Source organism: Cololabis saira, chromosome 14 (assembly GCF_033807715.1).
Source record: "Cololabis saira isolate AMF1-May2022 chromosome 14, fColSai1.1, whole genome shotgun sequence".
Classification (NCBI taxonomy): domain Eukaryota; kingdom Metazoa; phylum Chordata; class Actinopteri; order Beloniformes; family Belonidae; genus Cololabis; species Cololabis saira.
In genome coordinates, this window is record NC_084600.1 from 44,474,542 (window position 1) to 44,502,078 (window position 27,537).

Genomic DNA, 27,537 nt, shown 5'->3' on the forward strand with positions numbered 1-27,537 from the left:
ATGTGCTGCTTATTATATGCATTTATGTCCATGATAAAGTCCATTTTTAATGCATATTTAAGGACATCCTCTTGTCCAGCCCTACAGCGTTTATGGACCTCCTTGCATAAATGCTGTCTATTGTTTTTTTATGGTAATTGTATTACTGACTTTTGCATGCTTTTGCATTTTACAACCACAATGTGTGTAAATAGGTGAGGTGAACTGTAGAATAATGTTATTATAATGTGATAAAGGTCTTTTGTTCATTGTTCTGGTTTAAATGTTAAAACAGGATGAAGCCTAAAAAAATCTGTCATGTTATTGATGAGAAACAGGAATGAAATACGTTTACTTCTTCCTCCCTTTAGAATGTTAATGAATTAATTTGAATATTGAACCTGCACGTCTGCTGTTAAAGGTATTTCATTTATTTTCTGTTGCACGCAGGTCAGTCATGTTTTAAATGTTGTACCGCTGGAAATAAATATGAACTGAACTGAACTGAACTGAACTCCCAGGACCTGGAAACATCCTACACATTTTTCAAGGTCAAATTCAAGAACTTTCAAGGTTCATTATCTAAATCTTCCAGCACCTTATTATCGCTGGGGTCAAATATCTACAGGAATATATATATTAGTGATTATTTTGTTAGCTTTTCATCACAATTATGTACATTGCATCATGCTGTAAACATCTAGTTATGTTTCATCTTACTGGTTTTATTTCTCCTTGTAATAACTAAACTATACAGGCAGAATTATAAGCTGTTTCTCTGATGAATCTCATCACTCATAGAGTCTCAGGGTAATCAATTACTGTGCAATAATAATAATAAAAACCACATCATATGCTGTAACTCTCACTTTTTAATTGTATATATGTTAATAAGTGCCACAGGGCTTGTGGATGTTTCCTCCTGTAGAGAAACAAACAATATCTACGGAAATATACACACTGCAAAAACTCTAAATCTTAACAAGAATATTTGTCCTATTTCTAGTTAAAATGTCTAATTTTTAGTCAAAAAATCTCATTACACTTAAAACAAGAGTCATCACTGGAAAAAACAACAGTTTTCACCTGTTTCAAGTAGATTTTCACTTAAAATAAGTAGAAAAATCTGCCAGTGGAACCAGATTGTTTTGCTTGTAATGAGAAGATAAATCTTGTTCCACTGGCAGATTTTCCTACTTATTTCAAGTGAAAATTTACTTGAAACAGGTGAAAATTGTCAAATAACAAGTTATTTTTCTGGTAATGACTCTTGTTTTAAGTGTAATGAGATTTCTTTTTACTAAAAATTTGATATTTTAACTAGAAAAACAAATATTCTTGTTAATATTTTGAGTTTTTGCAGTGTAGTCTTGGTCCTGGTTTAGTCTTGACTACAAATCCATCAGACAGACATAAACATCTGAATGTGATAATAATAATTACATCTCTGTCTGGTTCTGGTGGATAAAAACCTGCCGGATGTCAGAGATCTTTATATCTTTATATCTTTATATCACCTCATCAATATAAAGGTGTAACATTTCTGCTGAGTTTCATTCATGATTCATGTTTAAGGTTTTTCTCCCACTAGGTGAGTTTTACCTGCCAGTGTTTGTGCAATAATTGATCAGGGGTTTATGTTCATGTTCTCTGGAAACATCCTGGAGACACTTCTGTTGTAATAGACGCTATAGAAATACAATTAAAACTGAATAGAATGACCAACCCTGAAGTTGGGAAACAGGAAATCTGCTCATCATTAGTCATTAACTCATTGCGTGATCTGGATCCTGGATTAGGAAATCCTGAGATCATCAATATATATTTATATATATTATGTTATATTATCTGTAGATAATGATCTCAGGTCTGGATTCAACTGTTCAAAAATGAACCTTAACCTTTTTATATTATTGATATTTATTATCTGTTTGCACTGAAAAGGTGATGCTGCTTTTAATCTTACTGGAACAGTGACAATAATCTATTACATTCTATTCTATTATCCATCAGGAATAATCAGTTATCGATCAGGAGTGACCAGGAATAATCAGATATTGATCACTAGTGACCAGGAATAATCAGATATTGATCACTAGTGACCAGGAATAATCATATATTGATCACTAGTGACCAGGAATAATCAGATATTGATCACTAGTGACCAGGAATAATCAGATATTGATCACTAGTGACCAGGAATAATCAGATATTGATCACTAGTGACCAGGAATAATCAGATATTGATCACTAGTGACCAGGAATAATCAGATATTGATCACTAGTGACCAGGAATAATCAGATATTGATCCGGAGTGACCAGGAATAATCAGATATTGATCACTAGTGACCAGGAATAATCAGATATTGATCAGGAGTGATGAGTTATCGATCAGGAGTAATCAGATATCGATCGGGGTGATCAGATATTGATCAGATATCGATCAGGGGTGATCAGGAGTGATCAGGGGTGATCAGATATCGATCATATCGATCAGTTATTGATCAGGAATGATCAGGGGTAATCAGGATTGATCAGGAGTTATCAGTTATTGATCAGTTATCGATCAGGTGTGACCTGGCAGGTGACTGAGGAGTGATCAGTTATCGATCCCGGCAGGTGACAGCAGGAGATGACGTCACAGGCCCAGCCCGACTGATCGGTCACGACTCCCCCTCTAACTACCAGGTGATTAAACAGGTGATTAACCAGGTGATTAAACCTGATTAAACTGACCAGGTCCAGGTTGCTGGTTCAGAACCAGGTCCGTTAGCCGTTAGCAGGTTAGCTAGATTAAACACTAGCTGGAGATTCTTCCTGGTGGTGAATTAAACCTCCCGGTCCGGATTAACGAGCAGCAGCACCGAGGTTTACAGGTTTATACTCACGAACTACAGGCCTGGGGTCGGTTTCATCAGGTCAGAGGAGGATCTGCAGGTTCTGCTCCGTCTCTGCTGCCGGTGCTGATTCTGGTTCTGGTACTGGTTTACTGCTGTCACAACATCCCCCCGCGGCGCAGGCGCAGTGGTACGGTCCACCCCCCCACGGCGCAGGCGCAGTGGTGCGGTCCGACCAAGGACACGCCCCCCGCGGCGCAGTGGTACGGTCCTGCTCCGTCTCTGCTGCCGGTGTTGTGCCAATTTCTGCTCCCTGTCGAGAAATGTTACTTTGTGGTTCTGCGCATGCGCACAGTCGATTTCCAACGTTTGAATTGCCCCGCCAATCATTTCTTGCACGATGTTAAATTGATAATATGGGATGTTGAGTATTTGATCCTTCAGAATACACTACCCATGCCATGAATTGTATTACATAAAGAGATAAAGAGAAAAAAAGAGAAAAACAACTACAATTCTATCGCTTAATTTGATATTCATTCAGTCATTCGCCTTTATTTAAACAGGCAGGTCATTAAGAACACATTCTTATTTACAATGACGCCAAGGTTGTTACGCCAAGATACAAGGACCACTTGGAGGGGAAGAGGAAGTGGTTTAGTGAGTAAAACCAGAGACGTTCTATATATGTGTATAGAAGATCTTTGGTAAAACACAGTAAAATTGTAGCGCTACAAAGGTAGAAAACCATTGGGGAGCACTTTTTGGCAAAGGAGCAGAAATTGGCAGAACACCCGTTTACTGGTTTCACAACATCCCCCCGGCGCAAGCGCAGTGGTACGGTCCGGGGAAGACACGCCCCCTGACACGCCCCCGCCGGCTGGTGAATGGTACAGTCCGAAGAAAGACACGCCCCCCGCCGGCTTTTTCTTTTTTCTTTTTTTTATTTAAATCTTGAAATACAATGAAAGATTAAGATCAAAGGCAAAATAGAAATTTTATTATTATTTTTTTTTAATTAAAATCTTGAAATACAATGAAAGATTAAGATCAAAGTCAAAATATTTTTTTTTATTTATTTATTTTTTTAATCTTGAAATACAATGAAAGATTAAGATCAAAGGAAAAATACAATTTCTTTTAAATTTTTTTTAAAATTTAAATCTTGAAATAAAATGAAAGATTAAAATCACAGGCAAAATACATTTATTCTTTCTTTTTTAATTTTTTTATTTAAATCTTGAAATACAATGAAAGATTAACATCAAAGGCAAAATCCTTTTTATTTATTTATTTTTATTTTTTTACTTTAATCTTGAAATACAATGAAAGATTAAGATCAAAGGCAAGATACAAATATATATATTTTTAATTGTATTATTTATTTATTTATTTTATTTAAATCTTGAAATACAATGAAAGATTAAGATTAAAGGCAAAATACATTTTTTTAAATTGTATTTATTTATTTATTTATTTATTTTTATTTAAATCTTGAAACACAATGAAAGATTGACATCAAAGGCAAAACATTTTTTTACATTTATTTTTTGATTTATATATTTTTATATTTTAGATATTTTCAGTTTATATACACATTGATTGTCTTCAAGTGAAACATTTTAATTTCCTTTTAATTTGTCATTTTCACTCATGTACCTCTCTGGCATTAATGACTGATAACACAGAAGCATTTTTCTGTTCCTCCTCTTTAGGAAAGTACATAAATATCCAATTTTTAGAGATATTTACACGAATTCTTCATTTTTTTTAGCAGAAACATCTTCTCTCTCGTTACATCCATCCATCTCTGATATTTTTTTTAACAAAACTTTATTGAAAATATACAGACTCTCAAAGAGGATAATGGACGAATATCAATTTAAATACAATATGAAAATAAAGAAAATAAAAATAAAAAAGGGGGATTCTTAAAACTGAATTTAATAGAATGACCAACCCTGAAGTTGGGAAACAGGAAATCTGCTCATCATTAGTCATTAACTCATTGCGTGATCTTGATCCTGGATTAGGAAATCCTGAGATCATCAGGATCAATGCAGAAACCAGACCAGGAGGTATTGATCAGGAAGATATGGATCAGGGAGATATGGATCAGGAGTGATCAGGACTGATCAGTTATCTTTTGTTGTTCCGGGTTTGTTAATATTATAGATCTATGGTTTGTAAAGCAGTTTGCTACAGTCCTAGATGCTATTCCTTCTGGAATTCTGCTTCTTTTAAAGGGGGCGGAAAGACCAGCCTGCTTACCAAATCTGGACCCCAAGAAAACTTCAGTGGGCAAAGTTTGTCTAGTTACATCCACAAGAAGTAACAATCGTAATATACGTTCCCTGTTTCAACATGATATAATGTTATTGCTTACTGGTCTGGTTTTGGTGATGACTTAAACTGGAAGAACATCTGGACTCTTCCATACAAATACCTTCTTACAAATAAAGTGAGGGAAATCTCTTTTAAAATGTTACATAAGTATTACCCTGCTAATCATTATCTTCTTAAATTCAAAAGAGATATTTTTGTTGACTGTTCGTTGTGTGAAATGTCCCCTGAAACACTGCTACACCTGTTTTAATGTCCCTACACTAACACATTCTGGAAAGATGTATCCCGATTTATTATAGATAAAACTGACTCTGACTTCACTCTGTATTGGAAAGATGTATTGTTTGGTTTCATCAGTAATGAAAGAAACAAATCTAAAGAATCTTTTGTAATCAATTTAATAATTATTCTTGCAAAGTTTCATATTCATAAATCCAAATTCAGTCATTCAAAACCCCTTTTTTTAATTTTTGAGAATGAAACCAAACAATACTTGAGTTCCATCTCTGACTCAAATAACAAAAAAGCTGTCAAAACTGTTAATTTATGCTCTCTGTTTAATGTGTTTGTTTAAAAATCCCCCTGGCTCCTGTCTTGTTGTACTTTTATGTATTAATGACTGTTTTGTATGTCAGTCTGTTTATGTTTTTTGTAATATGAGAACTATTCAATAAAGCTTGTAAAAAAAAAAATCCATGGTTTGTTCCGGTTGTCGCCACTAACCTCGCGAGAACTGCCACCCAGACTGCAGCAGGGCTCCGTTCTCGCGAGATTAGTGACATTTCATTTTGCAGTTTAAAAATTATTACATTATAAGACGGGGAATTTACGGGACAATACTAATACGAGAGGACGGCGGGAAAAAAGGGTCAAATACTGTCAAAAACGGGAGATTTGACAGGTCATGGTGTAAAAAGAAGTCATAAAACGTTTCGCTCCAGGGTCGTACCGCTTTAAATTGCTCTGCCCGGCTCTCCACTTCTGATTGACAGGTGCTTCTATCCAATCACGGCGAGCCTGAAGACCAGTGGACCAATCACAGCCCAGTGGGGGCGGGGCCTCCGCCTTTCATAACCTGGTGTTCTCGCGTATAAAAACAAGCGCTCCGGCGCGTCTAGTAAACACAGCTGATCATGATCCAAGACACTCATTAACACGTAAGTTTTACAAGTATATGCTTGAGACTCTTTTAATAGAGAGATAAACGCTGATCTGTCCGGTTCTGGGAGTTATTTCAGTATACATGTGAGCTGATTTTGCTGATCTTGCAGCATCTGTCAGTGTTTTTTTTGCAGGAATGCAGATTCACAAGGTTATTATTATTCAGTCTTGAGTCATTTTTCCAGCTGTCAAGACCGTATTTGATCAAAAAAGAGACATTTCAAATAAATAGTTTTGTAAAAGTTAAACTGCCACAAACACTGATAACCAACATTAGATCAAACCGTCTGTTTTGTTTGTTTAGTCACGTGCATCTTGTGTTATTGACATGTAGGGGAGTAACGATACACTAATCTCACCATACGATAACGTATAACGTATAACGTAAGGTCACGATAACGATACGATATTATAGCAGTATTTTTTTAACAATCTTGAATGAGGAACATATGACTGGAAAAAATTGTCTTTTATTTGAAAGACACAAAGTACAAAACAATGCTGTACGTTTGCCTATTGTTCCAGTTTGTAATGCTTTATAACTGTTTAAGTTTTATTGTTCCAGTTTGTAATGCTTTATAACTGTTTAAGTTTTAAAGAGAAAGCCAGGCCAACCATTTCCCACAAACTGAACTAAAAGTAAATGTCAGGTTTGAATTATGATCTTCAGTTTCATACAAGTACAAATATTTTGACACAAACTGAATAGTTTCTCTTATATGACTTGATTTTTCTTCTTTTCCAGAAATTTAACAACTACAATTAAATAAATCAACTATGAAAAGTCCCAAACTCCAAAGTCAACATGACAGTTATTGATCTTGTGCCAGAGCTCAGAGCTTCACCTGCTCCAGCCTGAGGCCGTAAGGTCAACCCCGTTACAAAATTGTACTCCAACATTAATCTCGACATTTCGACTTTTTTCTCGACATTTCGACTTTTTTTTTAGTCCGCCGGTCGAGGTCGTCACGTGATCCCGCTGCACCAATAGGATGTCACTAGTAAACACAATATATTCATATTAATAACCCAATATCAGCTACAGTTTGTCACCTCCACGACACGGATCGTGACGTTTTTGTATTCAAAATTCAAAATTTCGACCTTTTTCTCGACATTTCGACTTTTTTCCCGACATTTTGACTTTTTTCGCGAAGTGCATAATTGAAAGAAAAAAAATCTTCCCCCAGTTATAACTAATATAGATACATGCAACAGGACTTTTCATTTTTTGCGGATCCAGACATATTAGTTTTTTGTGTTTTTGGTCCAATATGGATCTAAAACATTACCGTACATTTTGGGTTGAAGACTCCTGATCTCAGCTGTTCCACAGATTAATCCTGTCACTGAGATGCATCGTTGTTCAACTTTGGTTCTTTGTTTTCCTGAACATAAATGTTACTGAAATGTTTAAAACCTCGTCAGTTTTCTCCCGGGCGGCTCCAGCATGCGGCGGCTGTACCTGGTGGAGCCCGTGGTGTTTTTTCCTGAACATAAATGTTATTAACTGGTCAGTTTTCCCCCAGCATGCGGCGGCTGTACCTGGTGGAGCCCGTGGTGTTTTTTCCTGAACATAAATGTTATTTCCCCCAGCATGCGGCGGCTGTACCTGGTGGAGCCCGTGGTGGCGCTGTACGCCTTCAGCAGCTTCCTCATCTACCCGCTGGTGCAGCAGTACGTGTACCGACGCCTGTGGGTGCAGCTGACCAACAGCAGCTACCCGGCCTCCACCAACACCTCCAGATGTGCAGGGAACAGCAGCGGTGCAGGAGGGAACAGCAGCATCATCCAGGTTAGTAACGACCAGTAACGACCAGTAACGACCAGTAACGACCAGTAACGACCAGTAACGACCAGTAACGACCAGTAACGACCAGTAACGACCAGTAACGACCAGTAACGACCAGTAACGACCAGTAACGACCAGTAACGACCAGTAACGACCACAGCAGCATCATCCAGGTTAGTAGTTATTTAATTTAACCTTTATTTAACCAGTAACAGCCCATTGAGATCCAGGATCTTCCACCAGGGAGACCTGGCCAGGAATGAGCAGCACCTCAAAACAAATAAAATAATTAAAGCTGCAGCAGCGATGAACGGGCCCTCGCGCACACGTGCAATTTTCACCAATAAAGGTCAAGGATTCAAAACTGAGTCCGATGACTCCACCATGACTCTTTATGTCAAACCATTCAAAAGTTATGGCAGAAAGTAGGAACTATCAAGTATGGACCAATCAGCTACTAGTATCACTTCCTGTTTAATGTTGAAGTTTGACGCGGCGCCACGGCCACGCCATTTCACTAAAACTCACGATTTTGATAACTTTTCATGGTTAACGTCTTTTGTGTCTCCTGAGCGAGTTTTATGTGGAACGGACGATCCTGCTAGGAGGAGTTCGTTAAAGTACGACACGTGAAAATGGAAGAAATTGCGCCAAAATTACACGATGAATTGAAATACTAATGATGCTGTAAGGACCAATCAGCTCCCAGAATGCTGATAGAACTGAAACAGAAACATTGTGGGTCAGAATTACCAAACAGATCCAGGAGGAAACAGACGGATGAAATCAGTTTTATTTATTCCCACATTCCGTTTTTATTTGTTCCATTTTCGGTCTATTTCGGGTTTTTAATTTTTGAGAATTTGGCTTTTAGCATTTTATGCAAATGTAACCCCAAGAAAGTATATAAAGTAATTTTAATGTTTTCATACTTTTAAACATATTTAAAGGCAAAAACATGGCAGTAGTTATCCTGGTCTCCAACAAAATATTCCTTTTTTTTGTGCATAAACAAAAAAAAACTAAAAGTTGTAATGTAATGATGAAAAAAATCAATCTTTAGACACACAGCCACCAGTCTCTTCTTCCAGCCATCTGTACTCTCGTTAACTTAATCTGCAACAGGCTGTTTCTTATTTCCCTTACAACAAAAACCAGCTCAGACTGAATATGACGTGCAAAAGTTTACGGAATAAAAACGTCAAGCAGATCTCCAGGAAAAGCTTAATTTTTAAACTAACTTCACGCACAGCTGCTCGTCTGAAACCTGTAACAGAATTAGAGCAGGACGGAAAGTTTCTTTCCCACCGATATCAATGTCTGCTGGTTTTCAACCTTTTATCTTTTATCTTTTACATCAGTTCCAAACGGGGATTTTAGAGAGTTATTATTGGAAAATTGATGTTGTGACAAAAAGGTACAAAACTATTGATAGAAACGGTTGATAGAGTTGGTTTTTTTCCCCAGGAGGAGCTGGAGAATAACTTATTATATTATGATATAATACTATGTATTTAGTATTATTGAATACTTTGTAATAACATTTATACTTTAATAATTGCAGTAAATATGATAAAAGGACACTTTATTTTGGAGTTGTATTGTTATGATTATTATACACTGAAGATAAACTGTGTCATCATCAACTTCCCTGATTATCATTATAATAGTTTTTTAATTGAAATTTTATTTTGAACATGAAACAGTAGTGAAAACAATAATAAATAAATGTAAATAAGAAAACAAAAAGACAAAAATATAAATAAAAACATGCATCCATCATAATTAACATGCTCGAAACAGAGAAAGAAGTAAAAACGTATTAAATCCTTATATCATTATAATCAAAATTAATTAAATTTCTATACAAAAACAAATTTTTTATATATATATATATATATATATATATATATATATATATATACATACATACATACATGCACACATGCACATAATAATAATATACTATAAGTTATCCAGCTCCTGGGGAATAACAACTCTGTCAACTGTTTCTATCAAAATGTTTTGTACCTTTTTGTTACAACATCAATTTTCCAATGAATTTCCCTCAAACAGCTGTTTTAAAACTGGTCATGAGATAAAAAGATAAAAGGTGTCAAGTCCAGACAAGTCGACTTCAGTCACAAGACATTTATCTTTATTTATCTTTATTTATCTTTATTTATCTTCCTCTGCCGTCACGTTGTGATGCAGAACGACTTACTGTAGTTACAGAGATGATCATATAGAAAATATACGTGACAGACAAGATCATACACACACCCAGAATGATGAATTAAAAGAACTATTGTAAAAAATGTTTTAAGATTGGTGATTTTTTTTTTTTATCATGTGATCAGAGAGAAATATAAAACCAAGGGGGAAGTGAAAAACAAAAGTACTGGAAAATCCTGTTTCAAGTGGAGAGACAGGTGTTAAAGCTGCTCACATGACAGTTTAGCTCTTTATTAACCCTTTATTTATACAGGTTTATTAACACTTTATTAGTTAGACAGGTTTAATTAAACCTTTATTAGTTACACAGGTTTATTGACACTTTATTAGTTTACAGATTTAATTAACCCTTTATCATTTATACAGGTTTTATTAACACTTTATTAGTTTACAGATTTAATTAACACTTTATTAGTTACACAGGTGATAAAGCTGCTCACATGACCTGCAGCTGTTATTAACACTTTATTAGTTATCTTTCAAATGTGTTTTATTAGAGCACATTAAAATACAGTTGCACATTTCCAGTAAACACACATCAGTGCTCAGAATCCAGGTCATAGTTCACTTTTCTGTTTTCTTAGAACATAATAACTGAAAAAAGTGATATAAAATGTGGAATGCAAAATACAAAGAAAGAAAAATAGCTAAGACTAACAATGGATAAATAAAATAAAGGGAAAAGTACATAAACCCGTTATTAGTTACACAGGTTTTATTAACACTTTATTAGTTACACACCGGTTTTATTATTATACAGGGCACAACGAAATTAAAGCCAGTAGAGAGTGGTGTTTTCCTTCAAAAACAGATTAAGTAAAAAAGTAGAATAAGTATGAATAAAATAGACTGTAAAAAGAACGGTATGTGTACAAGAATGTGCAACAGAGCAGAGTAAACACATCAGCTCAAGTAGCAGGTGTGTGTGTGTGTATGTGTGTGTGTGTGTGTGGTGAGTGTGTGTGTGTGTGTGTGTGTGTGTGTGTGTGTGTGTGTGTGTGTGTGTGTGTGTGTGTGTGTGTGTGTGTGTGTGTGTGTGTGTGTGTGTGTGTGTGTGTGTGTGTGTGTGTGTGTGGTGACTGTGTGTGTGTGTGTGTGTGTGTGTGTGTGTGGTGACTGTGTGTGTGTGTGTGTGTGTGTGTGTGTGTGTGTGGTGACTGTGTGTGTGTGTGTGTGTGTGTGTGTGTGTGGTGACTGTGTGTGTGTGTGTGTGTGTGGTGACTGTGTGTGTGTGTGTGTGTTCAGTGACTGTGTGTGTGTGTGTGTGTTCAGTGACTGTGTGTGTGTGTGTGTGTGTGTGTGTGTGTGTGGTGACTGTGTGTGTGTGTGTGTGTGTGTGTGGTGACTGTGTGTGTGTGTGTGTGTGTGTGTGGTGACTGTGTGTGTGTGTGTGTGTGTGTGTGTGTGGTGACTGTGTGTGTGTGTGTGTGTGTGGTGACTGTGTGTGTGTGTGTGTGTGTGTGGTGACTGTGTGTGTGTGTGTGTGTGTTCAGTGACTGTGTGTGTGTGTGTGTGTTCAGTGACTGTGTGTGTGTGTGTGTGTGTGTGTGTGTGGTGACTGTGTGTGTGTGTGGTGACTGTGTGTGTGTGTGGTGACTGTGTGCGCGTGTGCGCGTGCGCGCGGTAACTGTCTGAGGGAAGAAGCTGTTCCTGAGTCTCTTATGGCTTTTATACTCGTACCTACTCAGTGCGTCTCGCCTCCACTCTCCTTGCCTTTGTTTCTTTTCAATACCCAGAGTAGGAGGTTGGAGTGTGATTGTGAATCTAAACAGAGAAGACAACAACACTAAAGATGTAGAACCTGGAGGAGATGATAGATAAAGATGTAGAACCTGGAGGAGATGATAGATGTGCTGCTGGATCTGTGGCTTGTGTTTGATATCAAGTTAAAAAATGAAAGTGAGAGAAGCTTCAAGCGGCGATGCTTTTTTTTATTTTGTTTGTCTCTGCTGCTGAAAAGTGCGTTGGTAGCTGAGCAGCTATGAAGTGACAGAGCTCCTGGTAGATCTGGTCATTCCTTATCTCCGTCTAGATCCTTTTTAATTCTCTCCTCAGCACCAGGTTTATGAATATCTGCACCTCAGCGTTGGATCATGAAACCTACTTTTGCTGCCATTGCTGGTTGAATAAAATGAAGAAGCCGCGAGTCGTTCTCGCGCTGAATTCCCGCTTCCTGATTCAAACGTCTTTCACCTGTTTGACCTGCGTTTGGTTGAGGGTAGCAGGTCCGACAGGTGAAAGGGAGGGGGGGGCAGTCTGTGATGATGGCCTGAGCTCAGACAACGGGAGGACGTCCCTCAGGGAGGGGTCTTCTCTGCTGTCCTCACCTGCCGCTCTGCCTCAGTGCAGTGGGAGAACCACACTGTTGCTGTACAAACTGTCTCTAACTATCTCCAACCTGTCTCTAACTATCTCCAACCTGTCTCTAACTGTCTCCAAACTGTCTCTAACTGTCTCCAACCTGTCTCCAACCTGTCTCTAACTATCTCCAACTATCTCCAACCTGTCTCCAACTATCTCCAACCTGTCTCCAACTATCTACAACCTGTCTCTAACTATCTCCAAACTGTCTAACTATCTCCAACCTGCGTCTAACTATCTCCAACCTGTCTCTAACTATCTCCAACCTGTCTCTAACTATCTCCAACCTGTCTCTAACTATCTCCAACCTGTCTCTAACTATCTCCAACCTGTCTCTAACTATCTCCAACCTGCCTCTAACTATCTCCAACCTGTCTCTAACTATCTCCAACCTGTCTCTAACTATCTCCAACCTGTCTCTAACTATCTCCAACCTGTCTCTAACTATCTCTAACTATCTCCAACCTGTCTCTAACTGTCTCTTACTGTCTCCAACCTGTCTCTAACTATCTCTAACTGTCTCCAACCTGTCTCTAACTATCTCCAACCTGCCTCTAACTATCTCCAACCTGTCTCTAACTATCTCCAACCTGTCTCTAACTATCTCCAACCTGCCTCTAACTATCTCCAACCTGTCTCTAACTATCTCCAACCTGTCTCTAACTATCTCCAACCTGTCTCTAACTATCTCCAACCTGCCTCTAACTATCTCCAACCTGTCTCTAACTGTCTCTAACTATCTCCAACCTGCCTCTAACTATCTCCAACCTGCCTCTAACTGTCTCCAAACTGTCTCTAACTATCTCCAACCTGTCTCTAACTGTCTCCAACCTGTCTCTAACTGTCTCCAACCTGTCTCTAACTATCTCCAACCTGTCTCTAACTATCTCCAACCTGTCTCTAACTATCTCCAACCTGTCTCTAACTATCTCCAACCTGTCTCTAACTATCTCCAACCTGTCTCTAACTATCTCCAAACTGTCTCTAACTATCTCCAACCTGCCTCTAACTATCTCCAACCTGTCTCTAACTATCTATAAACTGTCTCTAACTATCTCCAACCTGCCTCTAACTATCTCCAACCTGTCTCTAACTATCTATAAACTGTCTCTAACTATCTCCAACCTGCCTCTAACTATCTCCAACCTGTCTCTAACTATCTATAAACTGTCTCTAACTATCTCCAACCTGTCTCTAACTATCTCCAACCTGTCTCTAACTATCTCCAACCTGCCTCTAACTATCTCCAACCTGTAACTAACTATCTCCAACCTGTCTCTAACCTTCTCCAACCTGCCTCTAACTATCTCCAACCTGCCTCTAACTATCTCCAACCTGTAACTAACTATCTCCAACCTGTCTCTAACTATCTCCAACCTGTCTCTAACTATCTCCAACCTGCCTCTAACTATCTCCAACCTGTCTCTAACTATCTCCAACCTGCCTCTAACTATCTCCAACCTGTAACTAACTATCTCCAACCTGCCTCTAACTATCTCCAACCTGCCTCTAACTATCTCCAACCTGCCTCTAACTATCTACAACCCGTCTCTAACTATCTACAACCTGTCTCTAACTATCTACAACCTGTCTCTAACTATCTCCAACCTCTCTTGTTTCTCTCCTTGTTCCAGGAGGTCCAGCGTCAGGCCTCTCTCTTCTCTCTCTACTGAACATGAACTTCTCTTCTCTCTGTTCCAGGAGGTTCAGCGTCAGGCCTCCCTCTTCTCCCTCTACTGAACGTAACCGTCTCTTCTCTCTGTTCCAGGAGGTTCAGCGTCAGGCCTCCCTCTTCTCCCTGTACTCGGAGCTTCTCTCCACCATCCCGTCCCTGATGGTGACGCTGGTCCTGGTGGCGTACAGCGACCGCGGGGGCCGTAAGGTGACCATCGTGCTGCCCCTGGTGGGCACTCTGCTCTACACGTCGGCCTTCCTGACCGTGTCGTTCTTCGAGCTGAACATCTACCTGCTGATCGCCGCCTCGTTCGTCAGCTCTCTGTTCGGGGGCCTGGGCACCTTCCTGGGCGGCTGCTTCGCCTACATCGCCGACCTGTGCAAGGACGAGCGGCAGAAGACGCTGCGCATGGCCGGCGTGGACATGATGATCGGGCTGCTGTCGGGCGTGGCCGCCCTCTCCACCGGGTACTTCCTGCGGGCCGCCGGGTTTAACTGGCCCTTCCTGACGTCGGCGCTGTGCCAGAGTCTCATCCTGCTGTACGCCGTGTTCCTGCTGGAGGAGACGGTGAAGGAGGTTCCCCCCGAGCTGGGAACCCCCGGGGGGGCCGGGGCCGTGAAGCAGGCCCTGCTGGGATTCTACCAGGTACGACTGGGCCGGGGGTCGCAACCCAACATGTTTTAGAGCCATATTGGACCAAAAACACAAAAAAAACAAATATGTCTGGAGCCTCAAAAAATGAAGAGTCAAAATTTCAAGAAAAAATTCGAAATGACGAGAAAAAAGTCAAGAAAAAAGTCGAAATGTCGAAAAAAAAAAGGTGAAATGTCGAGAAAAAAGTCCAAATCTTGGGGAAAAATGTAAAAAAAAATCAAAATTTAGAGAAAAAAGTCAATTTCGAGAAAAAAATCGAAATGTCGGAAAAAAAGGTGAAATGTCGAGAAAAAAGTCAAAATCTCGGGAAAAATGTAAAAAAAAATCAAAATTTCGAGAAAAAAGTCAATTTCGAGAAAAAAAGTCGAAATGTCGGAAAAAAAAGTCGAAATGTTGAGAAAAAAGTCGAAATCTCGGGAAAAATGTAAAAAAAAAATAGAAATGTCGAGAAAAAAGTCAAGAAAAAGTCAAAATTTCAAGAAAAAAGTCAAAATGTCAAGAAAAAAGTTGAAATGTCGAGAAAAAAGTCGAGAAAAAAGTTCAAATGTCGAGAAAAAAGTCAAGAAAAAAGTCGAAATCTCAGGAAAAAAGTAAAAAAAAAAATCAAAATGTCGAGAAAAAAAAAAAGTCGAAATGTCAAGATTAAAAAGGAAACAGGAAGGAGACGGTGAAGGAGGTTCCCCCCGAGCTGGGGCCCCCCGGGGGGGCCGGGGTGGTGAAGCAGGCCCTGCTGGGATTCTACCAGGTAGGACTGGACCATATATCCAGTAGTGGTGGGGAAAAAGATCGATATTGCAATAGGGCTGCAACGATTTGTCGACCAAAATCAATACACTGCAAAAACTAAAAATTTTAACAAGAATATTTGTCTTATTTCTGGTTAAAATGTCTCATTTTTAGTTAAAAAAAATCTCATTACACTTAAAACAAGACTCATCACTGGAAAAACTTAAATTTTCACCTGTTTCCAGTAGATTTTCACTTAAAATAAATAGAAAAATCTGCCAGTGGAACAAGATTTTTTTGCTTGTAATGAGAAGATAAATCTTGTTCCACTGGCAGATTTTTCTACTTATTTCAAGTGAAAATTTACTTGAAACAGGTGAAAATTGTCAAATAACAAGTTATTTTTCTGGTAATGACTCTTGTGTAATGAGATTTTTTTTGACTAAAAATGAGACATTTTAACTAGAAATAATTCCTGGTAAGATTTTGAGTTTTTGCAATGTAATCGAGTAATCGGATAAAACATATATTTGTTTAGTTAAAGAGCAATTATAAATATACATAAGATGTTAGATGTTAATTGACATCACTAAGACTAAATTATATAATCCAGTAGGTTCATGGCTGTGCATTTAAAACCTTACACCAAAACTTACACCAGTCGACCAAATTCACTGATTCACTCAAAAAACTAAGGATCTTACCAAGAAATGTTCTTATTTCTAACCTAAAAATGCCATTACACCTGATAACACACATCACTTAAAAGGTTAGCTGTTTTTCCTACGTGTTTCAATTGAACTTTCATTTGTGTCAAGTAAATTTTAAGTTCTAGTTAAGTTTGAAGTTAAAGTCTTTATAAGATTTTGAGTTTTTGCAGTGTTCAAAATGTTGAAAGATCCATATTGGACCAAAAACACAAAAAACAAATATGTCTGGAGCCGCAAAAAATGAAAAGTCAAATGTCGAAATGTCGAGGTGAAAAAGGAGAGGAAAAAGGAAGAAAAAAGGAAAAAAAGAAAAAGAAGAAAAAAAGGTCAAACATTGTTGAAAAAGCTCCAGGAGCCACTAGGGCGGCGCTAAAGAGCCGCATGCGGCTCTAGAGCCGCGGGTTGATGAGCCCTGGCATAGACATATAGAATCATCATACAGGTGTGATTGTAGCATCAAAATGTTAATTCAAGGCTAAGGCAAAATATCGAGATATATTTCGTGTATCGTGACGTGGCCTAAAAACATTGAGATATTAATAAAAGGCTGTATCGTCCAAACTTTACCACCAGGTGTTTGCCGGGGCCGGCGGCCGGCGTAGAACCGTCCTCGTCCTCCTCATGCTCGTCTTCACCAGCTTCACCTTCTCCTACGTGGGCGGCGTCTCCATGGTGACGCTGTACGAGCTGAACGAGCCGCTGTGCTGGACGGAGATCCTGATCGGCTACGGCGCGGCGTTGTCCACCACCGTGTTCCTCACCAGCTTCGTGGGCGTGTCGGCCTTCACCTACTGTGGAGTTCCTCAGCTCGTCATCGTCCTGCTGGGAATCCTGTCTGTTACCGCGGGACTGGTCCTGCTGGCCTTCGCCCGGACCACTGTACTCATGTTCACTGGTGAGTAACTCACCGTACTGATGTTCACTGGTAAGAGACTCACCGTACTGATGTTCACTGGTGAGAGACTCACCGTACTGATGTTCACTGGTGAGAGACTCACCGTACTGATGTTCACTGGTGAGAGACTCACCGTACTCATGTTCACTGGTAGGTGACCCGTCTCAGCAACTACAAACTAACGCTGACCTTTTTATAGAAGTTTATAACGACATGTGACCTTTTTTCTATTTTCTTATTTTTTTATTTGTATTAATTTATTTAAAAAAATATTATTATTATTATTATTATTATTATTATTATTATGTATTTATTTACTTATTTTTTTACATTATTTATTTTTACATTATTAATTTTTTTTATTTATTCTATTTTTTATTTTGCAATCAGTGAAAACTTGTAAAGCTGCTTTTAATATTAGATTTAATTCATTCATTCATGTTTTTTTTATTTAAATATTTAAAACAATTAATTTTTATTTATTTTTTATTTGTATTTACTTTATTTATTCTATTTTTATTTTGCAATCAATGAAAACTTGTAAAGCTGCTTTTTAATGTTAAATTTAAATTTTTTTTATTTATTTACTTATTTTTTAAATTCTTAATTAATTTATATTAATCTTTTTAAATACGTTATTTTGTAATTTTGTATTTATTTATTCTATTTTTTCTTTTGCGAGTGAAAACTTGTAAAGCAGCTTTTTAATGTTAAATTTAATTTATTCATTCATTAAAAAAATAATATTTATTTAAATTTGTATTTATTTATTTTAATTTATTTATTCTATTTTTTATTTTACTCTCAGTGAAAAAGTTGCTTTTCAATGTTAAATAAGAACAAAATATGCAAAAGCAATTCAAACTTATTTCTCTCTATTATAGTATGTGATGTATTTGATCAGGAACAAAGTGCCGGTTATTGATTGACAGATTGAAGTTTACGAGACGTAGAAAAGATACAAAGCTATGATTAGTTTTATTAGAGTCTTGCATAATAAGGTTTTATGTCATTCTAGTTGTTAATTTCAGTAAGAGCCAGTCAGAGCTTCTCCTCGTGTTGTTGTGTGTTGATGTTCAGTTTAGTTTATTTTCGGTCATGACATCACAAAATAAATACACAGTCTGGCAGCATGTTCTTGTTGATTTTAACAGAATCTGTGCAGTTTTGAATCCACCAGTTCATTGAATAAATAATTGGTTGTTTGTTGGTGCTTGTATCCAACTTTGTTTGAGTCGCGTTGCTTTTTTTTGGAGTAAAAATATTGGTTTGGTGATTGTCTTAAATGTGTGTCCCCATACTTCTATACAATATGTTATATATGGTTTTATTAAAGATTGATATAAGAGTTTTAGTGAGTTTAATGTTAGAATATTTTTAAATTTATATAGAATTGCAATGGTTTTTGATATTTAGTTTTTTAATAAGTTGACGTGAGGCTTCCAGCACAGTTTATGATCAATAACCACTCCAAGAAACTCTTTCCACATTATCAATAGTGATTTGTACACTTTGATTAATAGGTGGATTTCCAAAAATAATAAATGTAGTTTTAGTTAATGATAACTTATTCACATCAAACCACTTTTTAATTTTTTTAAGTTCAGTTTTGATTGTATTTAGGAGCTTTTCTAGGTGTTTACATGAATGATGTGTTTTGTTGTTATTGTCTATTCCAGCGAGGGTTCCCATGTTTCTGGCCATCGTTCCGTTCCCGGTTCTTCGTTCCATGATGTCAAAGATCATCCCGGAATCACAGCAGGGTGAGTGGATGAATAAATGAGTAGAGGCCCTCAGAGCCTCCACTCATTTATTTTTATTTATTTTTTCCATTTTTTATTTTTTCAGTGAAAACTTGTGAAGCTGCTTTTTAATGTTAAATTTAATTTATTCATTAAAAGAAATTGTATTTATTCATTTATTTATTTTTTACATTTTTAATTAATTTATACAATTTTTTTTAAATTAATTTCTTTAAAATTTCTTTTAAAATTTCTTTTTATTTATTTATTTTCTAAATTTATTCTATTTTTTATTTTGCAATCGGTTAAATTCAATGTATTGATTCATTAAAAAAATTGTTTATTTATTCAGATTTGTATTTATTTATTTATTGTAATGTATGTATTGTATTTGCAGGCACCCTGTTTTATTTCTTTATTTCTTTATTTTTATTTCTTGTGTTTTCAGGCACCCTGTTTTATTTGTATTTATTTGTAATTCTTTATTGTAATGTATTGTATTTATTCAGGAGCTCTGTTTGCCTGCCTCTCCTTCCTGGTTTTATGTATTTATTTGTATTTATTTATTTGTATTTATTAGTATTTATTTGTATTTATCAGGTGCGTTGTTTGCCTGCCTCTCCTCCCTGGTTTTATTGATTTGTATGTATGTATGTATGTATGTATGTATGTATGTATTTATTAGGAGCGTTGTTTGCCTGCCTCTCCTTCCTGGTTTTATTTGTATTTATTAGTATTTATTTGTATTTATTAGGAGCGTTGTTTGCCTGCCTCTCCTTCCTGGTTTTATTTGTATTTATTTATTGTATTTCAGGTGCGTTGTTTGCCTGCCTCTCCTTCCTGGAGTCTCTCACCAACAACGTGGCGGCCGCCGTTTTCAGCAGCGTCTACGCCGCCACCGTGTCCTGGAACCCGGGGTTCGTGTTCCTGCTGGCGGCCGGGCTCAGTGGAGTTCCTCTCTCCTTCCTCGGGTAAGATGGTGGGATGAGGGAGGGCTCAGTGGAGTTCCTTTATCCGTCCTGGGGTAAGAGATGGAGGGATGACGGAGGAGGGAGGGAGGACTGTGTGAAGTCCCGCTCTCCGTCCTGGGGTAGGATGGGGGGATGAGAATCAGAATCTGAATCAGGTTTATTAAGTCAGCTTAGAAAAACTGTTTTTGACTTCGGATACACCGGCGGCGACACGATGGTATTGTGCACCTGTTTTTCCAAAGGGTAACACTGGGATAGGGGGGGGGTATAATACACTGAGTATAATACAATACACAGTATCAAGGTGCAAAAACACCTCAGCACACCTAGCAACAGACATCAACACAAGAACTTGCATGGGTATGGGGGGTGGGCAAGTCAGGGGATCCCGGCACAGTTCATCCAAGTGAGGGCCGCGGCCTTCGTGTCAGGGGGGCTGATAAGAGGGGGGGCCAGGAAGGCGCTGAGATGAGGGGGGTGTGGTTATCAACAAGTGTGTGTGTGAGCGGTAAGTCTGTGAAAAACTTCGCCCAGAGCTGCTCTCAGCCATTGTCCTTGATGTTATCAGACGGCCCGGTACAGTTCTGAAAACAAGTCCACAGATGTTTTTGAGAGAGGGGGAGGGTTAGTGGGGGCAGAGTCCCTTGTTTACATTCCACCAGGGAGATTGTGACTGGAGCAGCGGGCCAAGCTGCTCTGTCAAGGTCAGATTATAGAACAATTGTATTGAAAGAAAGGAAACAGACAGACTCCAGTAATTTTCCGTCGGCCTTAAGTCTCTGGTTCATCAATGGCGACTCCAAACAGACGAATTTGTGATCAATTCCCGCCAAGCCGAGCTTCCAACTTCTCCAAGGTCTTATCCATCTTGCCAACGAGCTCAAAGACGCCGCCAGCCTGCGATTCTGTTCAAGAATCACATCCAGCTTGCAGTTTTGCTCCCCCAGCGTTAGAGTCTGAGTGTTGATCGCAACGCTTATTCCTTCAGCAACGTCAGGCAGCTCTGAAAGAGCCAGAACAGCTGTCGACGACTTACGCGTTTGTCGATATACTAGGAAAATCCCCACTCCAATTAGTAGAAATCCTGCTATCATAAATCCAATTTATGAAGGCATCTTCAACGTCCTCGAAAGACAGAATCTTGAGACACAACGGTTTCCAGTATTTGTAGGAATCCATTGTATATCCAGCAAAAAATGTCCCATCGGGGCAGGAGGGCTCCCTTACCCCCTGACTTCTGGTTGCAAAAATTTGGTCAATTGTGCTGAGAGACCAGTTGATCAATTGCATGATTGTAGAGTTTCGGAGGAGTGAAAAAGAGAGACTCTGAAGACGAGACAGGACAAAAAGCAGTAGCCGGGCAGATAGAGAAGGGAGAGGAGCAGAGAAGCGTCCGCCTTCGCCGAGAGCCGGAAGAAGAAAATGAGGGAGGACTCTGTGGAGTTCCTCTCTCCGTCCTGGGGTAGGGATGAGGGATAGAGGAGTGAGGGAGGGATGAAGGAGGGAGGACTCTGTGGAGTTCCTTTATCTGTCCTGGGGTAAGAGATGGAGGGATGAGGGAGGGGTGGAGGGATGGAGGGAGGATTCTGTGGAGTCCCTCTCTCTGTCCTGGGGTAGGAGATGGAGGGAGGGAGGTAGTGCTGGGCAGTATACCGGTTCATACCGAATACCGGTGTTTATTTTTCTTCATATACCGTAATACCGGTGAGTATGTACAGTAGCGCACACAACGTGGGGAACGTAGCGCCGCTGGACAGTGTTCCCCCTACCACTGTATGCTCATGTTTTTTCTACCATTTAAAAAAAAAAAAAAAAAAAAAAAAAAAATCATCATTTACGTTTAGGAGCGCCTCTGCAGCGCTGTTCTGCAACGGGAGTCAACCTGCTTCGTTGCCTAGAAAAGCCTGAATTATGGTTCCGCGTTACACCAACGCAGAGCCTACGGCGTAGGATACGCAGCGACGTGCACCGTACGGCCGCTGGCCGCGTACCCTACGCCGTAGGATCTGCGTTGGTGTAACGCGGAACCATAAATCAGCCTTAACGATGCGAGTACCGCTGCTGAGAGCGCAGGCATATTATTATACATTATGGGATGTATAGAGTTTGTAGCCAGCCAACTATGGCGCCGGCCAAAAAAGGAAAAAATATGGCGGGCGACAGACAACATGATATAAAGAAATGTTTCTGCAGGTACGTGTGTTTGTGTTTGCATGAGACGCTGCAGGGAAGCATGAAGGAAAACACAGCCCGACCACACACCAGGCGTCCGCGGGGTCCTAGTGCCGGCACACGTGAGGCCATGCAAACCTGTATTTATACTAGTGTGGACATTAATGTTTTTCTACAATATTTCCTCCTCATGACAGTAAAATAGGCCATTCTAAGCCAATTTACTGCAGCAATTCCTTTCCAAATAATTAGAAAATGTGGTTAACACCCAGTTGTGCATGAAAAAAAAAATACCGTGATATACCGTGAAACCGATATAATTTTGAAAAATACCGTGATATAAATTTTTGGTCATACCGCCCAGCACTAGAGGGAGGACTCTGTGGAGTCCCGCTCTCCGTCCTGGGGTAGGATGGAGGGATGAGTTAGGGATGAATACTTTAGATATATACAGTATAGATAGATGATAGATACTTTGATGGATAGATAAATGATAGATAGATGGATAAATGGATAGAAAGTGTCAGGAAGGTTGGAGTCGGACCCAGATCCAAAAAGTAGTGATTTATTCATCCAAAACCAAACCAAAGCTGCCGAGCAGGAAACAAAAACCAGAACATGAAGAAGTAAAACTACTAAAACCTGTCGTGGAAAAGTAAAACTACTAAAACCTGACGTGGAAAAGTAAAACTACTAAAACCTGTCGTGGAAAAGTAAAACTACTAAAACCTGTCGTGGAAAAGTAAAACTACTAAAACCTGTCGTGGAAAAGTAAAACTACTAAAACCTGTCGTGGAAAAGTAAAACTACTAAAACCTGACGTGGAAAAGTAAAACTACTAAAACCTGACGGGGAAAAGTAAAACTACTAAAACCTGACGTGGAAAAGTAAAACTACTAAAACCTGACGTTAAAACACGGAGGAGGAAACGGAACGGACCAGCAGGGAAAGATAAAACCAGATATAGACGAGGGTTAACGAGACACAGGTGACGACAATCAGGACAGATGAGAAACAGGAAGATCAAACTAGAACTTAAATACAAAACACGGCCTTCAAAATAAAACAGGAAGTAACAAACCGTGACGGATAGATACTTTAGTATGTATAGATAGATAGATAGATAGATAGATAGATAGATAGATAGATAGATAGATAGATAGATAGATAGATACTTTATTAATCCTGAAGGAAATGTGACTCCAGATCTGTTTCTGTTTTCACACAAAGCAAAAAAAACTCACCAAACAGGTTTATTTTAGCAGGAAACTCAACCTGATTCTCTTCCAGGAAATGTTTACACAGTTTTTTTCTTTCCAACTCGTTGCTTCATTCCTATCTTTAAAAAATGAGCAGCATCCCGTTATCAGCTGGTGGTGGGGGGGGTATCGGCCAGGGGGATGTTGGGCCGGGGGGGTCAGCGGTGTTTGCTCTGAGGTTCCAGGTTATTTATTCGTATATCTACGAGTAACCCAGACATGAAACCAGGTTCCAGGTGCGCCGCCGCCGCCGCCGCCGCGGTCGACTACCTGAGAAAAGGGAAGTGACTGACTGAACTTCCCAGGAAACACCAGGACTCACTTCCTTATTCAGCTCATTAATGTGGTTTCTGACGCAGCGTCGGTTTAGTGCACACGTCCACGTGGGTTTACAGGTTTTATAACGTAAAAGCAGATATATATATATTATATAAATAATGACTTTTTCTCTGTTGTTATTTCTGCTTTTACGTTATAAAACCTTTAACCCTATGAGCCTGGTCCTGCTCAAGGTTTCTTCCCTCCTAAAGGGGAGTTTTTCTTGCCACTGTTTGGCTTAAGGTTTTTCTCCCACTAGGGGAGTTTTTACCTGCCATTGTTTATGTAATAACTGCTCGGGGGTTTATGTTCTGGGTATGGATCTCTGTAAAGCGTCTAGAGACAACTCTGTTGTATTAGACGCTATATAAATAAAATTGAATTGAATTGAATTGAATAAAATACAGATTCATTCATAATGTAGATTCAAGATTCTTTATTGTCATTGTTCATATTACATAACCACAAAATTACATTAATCACAGGGGCTGGTCCTTATATAAAGTGCAAAATAAGTTAGATCTATCTATATATGTGTGTGTATGTATGTATATAATTTCAACTTTCAGGGTTTTGAACTTTTCTACCCTCATATAAAGTTGTTTTTTATTATTCAACATTCTGGTCAAACCTGAAGGCGCCGGTGGTGTAACGTTGGACTCTGACAGTCCAGAGGTTAAACATGTTCTGCTGCTTCAGTCACAGAATAACCTTTAATAGTAAAATAAAGTCCTTATTTCAGCACTTTCACACCAACTCCTGCAAGCAGTGAGACTCCAGTTAATGTTGTTAAATCTGCAGAAACAGAAGCTCGTTTCTGTGATGTAACATCTCGTTCTTCTGTTCCAGGGCCGTGTCTCTGTATAAATGATATTTTTTCTATGTTGTTCTTGTTTCAGGGCCGTGTCTCTGTTTTATGATATTATTTCTACGTTTCTTCTGTTCCAGGGCCGTGTCTCTGTACGGCGTGGACGTTGCCGACGGCGACGGGGGGGCGGAGCCTGTTTCCTCGGAGGAGGGAAGTCCGGAGGAAAACGACGATAACCGTCCTCTGCTGAGCTGATGGAGCGACACCCGACTCCCAGCCGCTCCCTGGACTCCCACCAGTAAAAACCAGTAAACCAGGACTAAACCAGCAGTAAACCAGGACTAAACCAGGACTAAACCAGGACTAAACCAGCAGTAAACCACTAATAACAGTTGAACTAGTGACACTTTCTTCCTCTCCGAGCTGTTTGCAGCTGAAAACAGCTGTGTCTTCGCTGGAAAACGACTCTTTCCTTCACACGTGGACGTGTTTAAAGGGACTAAACGTTTGTGGGACAAAAGCTTTAGTTTCTCAGACAATCATAAATGTTTAGGATCTTTATTTTTAAGGAATAGTGAGTTTTGCCTCCTCAGGGGAACGTGCACTTTGGTACGGAAGAGAATCAGGGCCAGGCCGGAGAAAAATAAAAATAATATTTTAGAGGAGAAGATTTTTTTTCATTATGCACTTCGAGAAAAAAAGTCGAAATGTCGAGGGAAAAAAAGTCGAAATGTCGAGAAAAAAAGTCGAAATGTCGAGAAAAAAAAGTCGAAATGTCGTTTTAAAAAAAGTCGAAATGTCCAGAAAAAAAGTCAAAATGTCGATTAAAAAAAAAAGTCGAAATGTCGTTTTAAAAAAAGTCGAAATGTCGATTAAAAAAAGTCGAAATGTCGAGAAAAAAGTTGAAATGTTGAGGAAAAAATTCGAAATGTCACGAAAAATGTTGAAGTACAATTTTGAGAAAAAAGTCGAAATGTATTTCAACTTTATTCATGAAATTTCACGAAATTGTATTTGAACATTATTCTCGACATTTCGACTTTTCTCGAAGTGCATAATAAAAAAAAAATCTTCTCCTCTAATACTTTTTCTCCCGCCTGGCCCTGATTCTCTTCCGTAGTTCGGACATTAAACACTTTATGAATTTTGTCTTTGTACACAATAATAATGTTTTTTTGGAGGAAAAATCTTTTATTATTTACCGTTTATGGATCAGGACCGATGGAAGATGCTAATGTCGTCTAAAAGTCTCGGGATCCGACTTTATGTGTAAATTACGGAAGAGTATCAGGGCCATGAAGGAGAAAAATATCTGAGAGGGGAAGATATTTTTATTGTGCACAGAAAAGTCAAAATGTTGAGAAAAAAAGACGAAATGTCGAGATTAATGTTGAAATACAATTTTGAGAAAAACGTCAAAATTTCGAGAATAAAGTCGAAATTTCGAGAAAAAAGTCGAAATGTCGAGAAAAAAATTCAAAATTTCACGAAAAATGTTGAAGTACAATTTCGAGAAAAAAGTCGAAATGTATTTCAACTTTACTCATGAAATTTCACGAAATTGTATTTGAACATTATTCTCAACATTTCCACTTTTTTCTCGAAGTGCATAATGAAAAAAAAATCGTCCTCCTCTAAAAGGTTATTTTTATTTTCTGGCCTTAATATTCTTCCGTAGTAAATATATTACAGATGTTTTTATCACTTTAACCTGGAACACTTAAGGGTCATGATGTCCCTCATTTTACCTACGGTGCCATTTTTTTATCCTTTTTCATTTCCGTGACTTGTTTTTTTTGCAATTATTGTTTGTTATTTTAGATTTTTAGGTAATGAAGCCTCTTTTTGGAGCATCCAACCCCCAAATCCCCTTGTTTTTGTGTGAAAACTAAGGGTTTCAGGGTCTTGTTTTGGTTCTGAGATGCTGTTTCCACGTTCACACTGCAAAAACTCTTAACAAGAATATTTGTCTTATTTCTAGTTAAAATGTCTCATTTTTAGTCAAATAAATCTCATTACACTTAAAACAAGACTCATCACTGGAAAAAACAACAATTTTCACCTGTTTCAAGTAGATTTTTTTGCTTGTATTAAGAAGATAAATCTTGTTCCACTGGCAGATTTTTCTACTTATTTCAAATGAAAATTTACTTAAAACAGGTGAAAATTGTCAAATAACAAGTTATTTTTCTGGTAATGACTCTTGTTTTAAGTGTAATGAGATTTTTTGACTAAAAATGAGACATTTTAACTAGAAATTAAAGCTGCAAGCAGCGATGAACGGGCCCTCTCACCCTTGTGCTCAAACCATTCAAAAGTTAACAGAAAATAGGAACTATCAAATATGGACCAGTCAGATGAAGGGGGGCGCGCTTTTTGGCGTCTAGCGTCGCCACGGTAACACTTTTGAAGAGATTGAACTTTTGAACATTTTGATGTATAACACACCTGGGTGCACGTTACGGTTCGGGCTGAATTAACGGCAGAAGGAATGGCATAAATTGCGCCAAAATTACACAATTAATTGAAAATGGCCGACTTCCTGTTGGGTTTGGGCCATGGCTCCAAGAGACTTTTCTTTAAGTTGTGACATGATACAGGTGTGTACCGATTTTCGTGCATGTAAGACAAACCGTATTGTGGGGCTTGAGGAACAAAGTTTTCTGGGGGGCGCTGTTGAGCCGTTAGGCCACGCCCATTAATGCAAACCATTAAATATCATATTTATCACCAGGCCTGGCTTGGTGCAAAATTTGGTGACTTTTGGGGCACGTTTAGGGGGAAAAAAGGCCCTCATTTAGTCGGAAAAATAAAAACGAGGAAACTGTCGGTGCTCGGGCCCTAAAAAGAGAAATATTCCTGGTAAGCTTTAGAGTTTTTGCAGTGAGATGTTAC

General features: G+C 38.6%; 2 protein-coding genes across 2 annotated transcripts in view; one reads left to right on the plus strand and one right to left on the minus strand.

The window, feature by feature from the left end:
• The window catches only part of LOC133459401 (synaptojanin-1-like), a 66,969-nt gene extending 64,004 nt beyond the window's left edge, over nt 1-2,965 (minus strand). The window contains 1 exon segment of the mRNA XM_061739295.1: nt 2,869-2,965. The gene's annotated coding sequence lies outside the window, so the exon portion shown is untranslated.
• A 4,956-nt stretch (nt 2,966-7,921) lies between these two features.
• Nucleotides 7,922-25,311, plus strand: LOC133460115 (lysosomal proton-coupled steroid conjugate and bile acid symporter SLC46A3-like). Its single transcript, XM_061740646.1, has 6 exons — nt 7,922-8,119; nt 14,481-15,032; nt 17,051-17,372; nt 19,052-19,135; nt 19,929-20,085; nt 24,783-25,311. The coding sequence occupies exons 1-6, from the start codon at nt 7,922-7,924 to the stop codon at nt 24,895-24,897; spliced, it is 1,428 nt and encodes a 475-aa protein (XP_061596630.1). The 3' UTR covers nt 24,898-25,311.
• Nucleotides 25,312-27,537: the final 2,226 nt, after the last annotated feature.

Coding starts and splice junctions, on each gene's coding strand:
- LOC133460115 (XM_061740646.1), top strand. CDS start 7,922: ATGCGGCGGCTGTACCTGGTGGAGCCCGTGGTGGCGCTGTACGCCTTC. Junction 8,120..14,480: donor GGAACAGCAGCATCATCCAG/GTTAGTAACGAC, acceptor TCTCTGTTCCAG/GAGGTTCAGCGTCAGGCCTC. Junction 17,373..19,051: donor CACTGTACTCATGTTCACTG/GTGAGTAACTCA, acceptor TGTCTATTCCAG/CGAGGGTTCCCATGTTTCTG.